General features: G+C 40.6%; 1 protein-coding gene across 2 annotated transcripts in view; it reads right to left on the reverse strand.

Annotated features, from left to right (window-relative positions):
- Positions 1-6,881, reverse strand: part of ago3a (argonaute RISC catalytic component 3a) — a 43,096-nt gene extending 36,215 nt beyond the window's left edge. For both annotated transcript variants that reach the window (XM_078252376.1, XM_078252375.1), the window contains exon 1: positions 6,094-6,881. In XM_078252376.1, the coding sequence (XP_078108502.1) occupies positions 6,094-6,112 (19 nt within the window). In that variant the 5' untranslated portion in view covers positions 6,113-6,881. The remainder of the gene's footprint in view (positions 1-6,093) is intronic.
- Positions 6,882-7,524: the final 643 nt, after the last annotated feature.

Here is a 7,524-nt window from a genome sequence, read left to right on the forward strand (position 1 = left end):
ACTTTGAATGCACCACGAGGATGTAAATTACCAGTTTCATTGAACGCACCGTCTGTGTTGTTTCTCCGACGGCAGCTGCAGATTGTTACATACCGGTGTTGAATCCTCTACAGTGAAATACAGTCACACTTTACACCGTTTAGCGTTAGCTGTCAGCATTTTAACCGTGTTTAATCCAGCTACTAGCTAGCGGTAGGCTAACGTTAGCTGCCGTCGAGTGTAGTGTTAACTAGCGTCACATGCAGCAATGTTTCTGTTTCCTGTATCGTCTGTTTCAGAGCATCAGAGAAGTGCAGACATATCAGTGGCACCAGAATGAGGCACCAGAATCGGCGTTGCTATTCTGCAGCAGCAGGATGTGTTATGAGGAAGTACGGCAAAATAGTAGCCTGTTAGGCACGACACAAAGCCGAGTGAAGTGAAAATAAATTAATAAATGGCGGCATGCGATTAATACGATTAAAAAAAATTAACGCATTATGCTCGACCCTTAATCGCATCGCGATTAACGCGTTAATTAAGGTTCGGTACTGTTTGAATTTTTACGATTCCGATGCTGAACCGGTACTTTCAAAACGATTCCGATTCCTAACCAATTCCTAAACCGATTCTTGAAAAACTGAAAAATGACATCAAAGAAAGGCTCTTTTATGGAGTTTTTTTTTTTTTATTGAAAATTATTTAAATTTAACAATATATTAACGTTTTAAAGTACTTAAATGTATACTAAGTAAACCTTAGTCACCTAACACATAACTACATTAATTTAACAAATAACAACAAAATAAATGTTGAGTTGGTATGCCAACCAGCTTCAAACTTTAGCAGTTCTTTTGCAGAAAAATGACCATATTTGCCTTCTCTGGCAAGATAGACACTCCTGACTTATGGCATGTCCTGCACAGGGGAAAACTCTCAGATGGTGTCCAAGAGGCCTGTACACACGGGTATGAGTTTGAAAGGGCAGGCTACAGGGTCTTATCCTGAACGATAGACTAGCAGAGTTGTTCTGAATGTGAGAGATAGCCACGCCTCCTGATTTGCATATAAGAACTGGAAATAAATAGAGAGGGAAATAAATAAATGTGGCATTAGAAAAATAAAAGTCCACGGATATAAATAAATGTGGTTTTATGAAATAAAAGTACAATGAAATAATTAAAAGTAAAACCTTTTAATATATTTATTTAATTAATGGATTCATTTTTATATTAATATTATGTATTAATGTACATGTAGTATGTATTATATTATGTAATATATTAATATATGTATTTATTGCCTCATTTATTTATTTCATGATGTATTTCAAAGGCATATTTATTTATTTATTCATTAATTTATGTATTTATTCATTTATTTACATATTTATTCATTTATTTAATATTGAATAAAACGGCATTCCATACAAGTGAAGTCAGAAATGTCGAGATCTATAAACGATCTGACAGAAAACAATAGTTGTGAAATATAAAGTCTATTTGTGCTACATTGGGGGGTTAAAGAACACTACAGGACGTCACACAAATGGGTCATTTAAGGGACACTCCCACAGCCACACAACCCTGTGGCGAATCAAATTTTCTGGTCTGAATGTGCCCTTAGTCTGCAGCAGATATAGTCCACACTGGTCCACAGGATTCACAATACAATTAAATGCAATACAGAAAAGGATTTTGGACAGCAAATTTGATAGGTTGGTATTGGTATTTACGGTGTTAAACTACAATGAAAATGCTGAGCTGAAACAAACCTTTTCTTTCTATTTAAAGTGCTCATATTATGCTTTTTGGCTTTTTCCCCTTTCCTTTATTGTGTTATATATCTTTTATGTGCATGTAATAGGTTTACAAAGTGAAAAAGCCAGGGTCTTACCATCGCCAACAGAAAACACTGTTCACAAACTGCTCTGTTGTAGTCCAGCCTTTACTTCCGTGACGAACGTGCGTCACTTTGTAACACACGTTATTATGCTCGCCTAGCTGCTAGCGTGGCACGCCCTCATACTCTGCTTCTGACCAGGTAGTAGTCCTTACCTAGGTACTGCGCATGTGCGACTTCCAACAAAGATGGAACAGAAGTGAGATGCCTCACTCTGTAGCTAAAACAGAGAGCTCAACACACAGGGTGAAAAGAGGAGCTGCAGCAATGTGCAGTACAACAAAAAGATGGTGTTTTTTGAAAATTAAACATATTCTGATATAATCTCTAAATACAATTGTGAACCTGAAAATGAGCATAATATGAACACGTACATAGGAACAACCTAGCAACCTGTTAATTTACCTGCCCAAGAAAGTCCAGAAACAGTGACACTCTTATTAAGAAATATATACAAATAAATACTTTAAGAAACACAGCCTTTGTCGTTCAACTTATGATACTGAATATCACTGACAGCATTCATTCGCTGTTTGTGAAAAAAGTAACCACAACTTACAAAACATATCATAATGTCTTAAAGAACCGGGATACTTGATGATCTCACATTGAGACTTCAGCAGCCCCGTGTAGATTCTGGTCCTTAATACTTTTGATTGGAAGAATATTATTGCCAACATTGGCCAGATCTTAATTATAGCATATGATCTGATTGGAAAAAAGGTCTAAGAGGGTTTAGTAGGAAGGGTATTTAATTGTCTTCAGTACAATAAAGGCAAAGGTAAATCTCTCTTTAATAAAATGAGCCTAAAGAGTAACGGCAAACTGAATTCTCCATAGAAACCTACAATATGCCATAGTTAGCCTTATGGTTGGCTGGGGTTGAGGATGGGGGGTTGTCTATTGTCAACGGGTTTCTTGAATGAACTGAGTATTATGGGGAGAGACTGCAAATCAAGTGATAAGCCCTCCCTCAAAGCCGACCCCACTGCCTGCATGAAATCCACAGAGACCAGCCTACAAGGAGAATGACAGAGAGGACAGAGTTTCCCACTGAGGCACAGAGAGGGAAATAGAAGCAGTAACTAAGGACGGGGGGGTGTTATTAAAAAAAAAAGAGCGGGAAACACAGGAGTGTGAGAAAGAAGGGGGGAAAAGAAATGGGAAGAGAGACTGGCCGAATGAACATGAGTAAGACATCAATGGACTGCAAAGTAAATCAATTCACAGTCGAATCGCGAGTCAAGCTCTACCGATTAAAAATCGATTCATAGAATTCCAAAAATCGATTCAGATTTTTTAATTAAAAAAAAAAAATCGTTTTTGAATCGAAAATCGATTTTGAATCGAATCTTGAGCCAGTTATAAAGTTAAAGTAAAGTTTTTGATACTACATGTGCAGATACTGTTTGTATAGAAAAGACTGAGCCATAATGTAACATCACATCAATATCAAGTGACAAGCTGTTTGTGGGCATACCACGGGGTTAGCACATCACAATGGATTTGATTTGCACTCATTACACCCCTAGTGCTAAGCTCTCCAGAGCGTGGTTTCAATGCCACATGTGCTGCTGCTCGGAGTACTACTGGGGAGAAGAGTGACTGTCAGTTTTTAAGTGGGCTGTGCAATCAATTTGCATTTTCTCACGCTACTCTCCAGGCCACTGACTGACTGATCGAGGGCCCCGTTTTAATCATTCACCCAGGCATAGGACTCACTGGCTGGCCTGTGGTGGATAGTGATATGTGATTGTGAACCAACACCAACACACAACATCAAGGCATGGACAAGCCACAAAATTATACAGTAACACATGCCTCTGTCTGACTGTATTAATGCACTAATGGTCTCTAGGCTACATGGAATTGCATTTGATGTGCTCTTAGACTACAGAATACTGTTGCTGCAAGCAAACACCAACAAGGCTATGCCAACATTTAATTTAAGACATCCTTTTCACACTTGGAAAAACAAAGTCAAAGCTGGCGCTTCTTTTTGGTAAAAAAAGTCCTTTTGCCTGTGAGAAAACACCAAAATGATATAATCTAGTCTATATCCATGACGTTCCACTTCCGGGATTGTTCAGGTGCTGCTGGAAATTTCCGGACTTTCCCTCATTTCGACCGATGTCTGTTACCTTACGGTTTCTTTGTGTTGGAATTTCAAACTCCGGTGGATTTATGAGGACTACGGTTAACTGCTCCTCAGATCTCTGCAGGGTAAATCCAGACAGCTAGCTAGACTATCAGTTGGGGCTGGGCGATAGAGAGAGAACCAGATATCACGATATTCTTGACCAAATACCTCGACATTTAACAAAATATCTTCACACTTAGATTTTAGATAAATAATCATCAGTAATGTGGACATAATGTTTAAGTGGGGAAAAGGCAAATAATAGAACAGCTAGAACAGTCTGGGAAGTTCAGAAAATAACATTACTTTACTGTAATGCAGCCTTTAAAACCAGGAAAAGACAACACTTGTCATATTACGATATTACAATATCCAAAATCTAAGACGATATCTAGGCTCATATCACGATATCGATATATCATCGATATATTGCCCAGCCCTACTATCTGTCCAATCAAGAGTTTTTTGTTGCACGACTAAAACAACCTCGGAACGTACACGTTCCACCAAAACAAGTTCCTTGCCGAGGCTATTTTGCAGCTTCACCGAGGCTCCGTCAGGCGCTTAGCGTCGCCCATGACGATTGTGATTGGTTTAAAGAAATGCCAATAAACCAGAGCACATTTTTCTCCCATCCCCGAATGCTGTGTGGACTAGCCAGACCTTTCTTGGTCTGGCAATGTGAGACTAGGAAGGGGCAACAAAGATATGCCAACATTTTGTTTAAGACATCTTTTTCACACTTGAAAGAGCAAAAGGCAAAGCTCCTGCTGCTTTTTGGTTAACCCCCCCCCCAAAAAAAAAACATCCTTTTGCCTGTGAGAACGCACCAAATATAATCTAGTCCAGAGTATACTACAATCTGACCACACACACCTGCAAAAACACAGACACATAACTGTTTTAGTCTGTTTGACTTCACTGTAGGTGCTTGGTTACTAGGAAAACACCTCATGTTCCCTTATGCTACCTAAATTGGAGCAGACACGCTAATGAGACAGTAGGCAGCAGAGAGGGATCTCCTCTTGAGGAGGAAGGGTGGCAGAGACAACTGCTGTATCATGTGTCACTAGCTGATCAAGAGTACCTGGCATTCAGTTTATGGTCACATAAGTGGAAAGCTTCCATTACAGCTGAGACAAAGCCAGGCCACTCAGACTGTTTAACTGCCACTGTGACCAAGAAAGAAAAAGTTTACTGGCCATGGCTGACATTTTTTTAATCACCAGGTAACACAAGGTTCCTGCTGTAGATGAACATGTTCAGTAACAAGGTGTTGTGGTTTTTAAACTCAGGCTGTTGCGTAGTTGGCAAAAACAAATATATATGCTAAACTTCATAGCTTATTTGTTCCAAAAACAATCAAGGATCCTGTCGATGTTCTTTAGGAAAACACTGCCTAACAACACTGGCTAAATGTTGTATACTGTACAAAACATGGGCATGGCAGAACAGGTTAAATGTCAGACTGTAGGTGCTGTGGGATGAGTCTGGGGTCAGTGGGTGACGACCTGGGGGCCTTCAAAGGAAAGAGAGTATCCCACGGTCACAAGTTCTCAGGTGACTAGCCATGGTGGTTTAAGCTAAACACAACATCTCATTCTGCACCAGAACGACTAAAACCATGACATAACTTAATAGTGTGGGGGAGTCTTCCTGATAATGCAGGGGAATACCAGGCTCAACATCCAACCCGTTTAATGAAGCCCACACACCTGGCTGATGATGCCAATGACTTCTCAGTGAGTGAGACAGAAAGTCCTCAGTACCCTTTGGGAATGACTAATTATACATCTTATGTCTTTAAAAACGAGTTCAAAGACGGGGAGTGTTATTCACTCGTTCAATTGTGACTCATGTTTTGGCAAAATAACAGTAGAGGCTGGTTACAGTTTATAACCTTCAAGCTTCACCCAGGGCTGTCAATCACAGCTGGAACATCCTCCATCATCCCAGTGTTTTATCTCAGTAGCAGTCAAAGGGAAATATAACTAACTTCCACGGACACATGTAACGTTACTGTAAAATAGTCAACAACTTAGCTAGTAAAGAGACGTTACGGAATAATTTACCTGTAGTTCCGATTTCCATTCATGAGGTCTCTGTCCGGATCACTTCCCGGATCACAGTAGTCAAACGTTTGGGACTCTTCCTCCGTTCAATCCGGTGTCTCCTTCGGCAGTGCACCGCCTCTGCCGCGCCGAATGGCCGAGTGCCCTGCTCTCTGTTAGCTCCTCTCCCTGCAGAATGTCAACAGGGGCCCTTCGGTACGGTCGTTTTGCCGGCCGGGGGTCTTCGGCGCCCCCGTGTCCGCACACCACCGTTCGCGCACTGTCAACGTATACAATCGGATTCCACTGCCACGGCGAAAGCTACTGGTTGCTCAACGCAACACTATGGCAGTAAAAACCTGCTAGTTAGCCAAGTTAGCCCGCTAGAGAGGAACTGTCAGGATATCATCATAGCGGGGTCACTGAGTCCAAATGAATTCCTACCGAAATATGTACATTAACAGAAACGACATAAATTCGTGTCTACTGCACAGCGAACGTCAGGGTAGCTACAGTAATTAGCTAGCTGACTAGCTCGGCTGTTGGATAACGTTAACGTTAATTGGAATTCTGACAGACACAGACGACGTCTAACGTTACTTTTATCGCGTTAAAAACAGCCGTTGTCACGGCCCCGTTTCCCCAGCACCATATCCCACCGACATCGTCTTCTGTAGTTTGTATCCCGGTGCCAAAATAAAGCTGTCAACACCGGGCAGGATTCGCCGATAAGTCTCAAGATTTTCAGTCTGGTTGACAGATCAACTCCGCGGGGCTTCGGCAAGCCAGCTAAATATGGTGAAGTTGCCTTTCTGACACCGACAGGAAGAGGTGGGCTCTGTGTCAACAGACGTCAGAAGAATCAACTCCGCCTTCATCTAAAGTTAACCCTACGTTTACAATACTATGAAAACATTAGTGGATTAAAGATGCAATTTTGAATGCATCCGACTCTATGAATTATTAGCTACATTTGTTTTAATACTGCAAGTCTCCTCTGCTGTCATGTTAAATGTGTAAGCTCCATGTTATTTTCTGTTGAGATTTGATCAAACTTGAGTGTAGATTAAACTAAAATCCCATCGATATATTTATGCTAAGATCCAAGCAAACAATACAGTATTAGTTATATGTAAGTTAAAAACAGGATTAATAAAAAACAATTTTATTTTCTTTAAAAAATAACCCACCCCAACATATTATCACATACAGAGCCAAAATAATATGCTTCCATGTCTTTTCATTCAAATCTATTGGGAAGTGCTATGACAAGGACTGTTCTTGATCAGTGGCTTCAATATTGCTTAGTCAGACAGTGAGGCTGTGTGAAGAGGAGTGGACTCTCCAGTGTCCATATGATGCATTTCCAGGGTGACTGCCATTTCGTCTCCCCCCTTTGCAAGGTGCTTTGTGGCTTCAGTGAGTGAAGAACTGCATCTGGTTTCAGTGGTA

Source organism: Sander vitreus, chromosome 6 (genome assembly GCF_031162955.1).
Source record: "Sander vitreus isolate 19-12246 chromosome 6, sanVit1, whole genome shotgun sequence".
Lineage (NCBI taxonomy): Eukaryota > Metazoa > Chordata > Actinopteri > Perciformes > Percidae > Sander > Sander vitreus.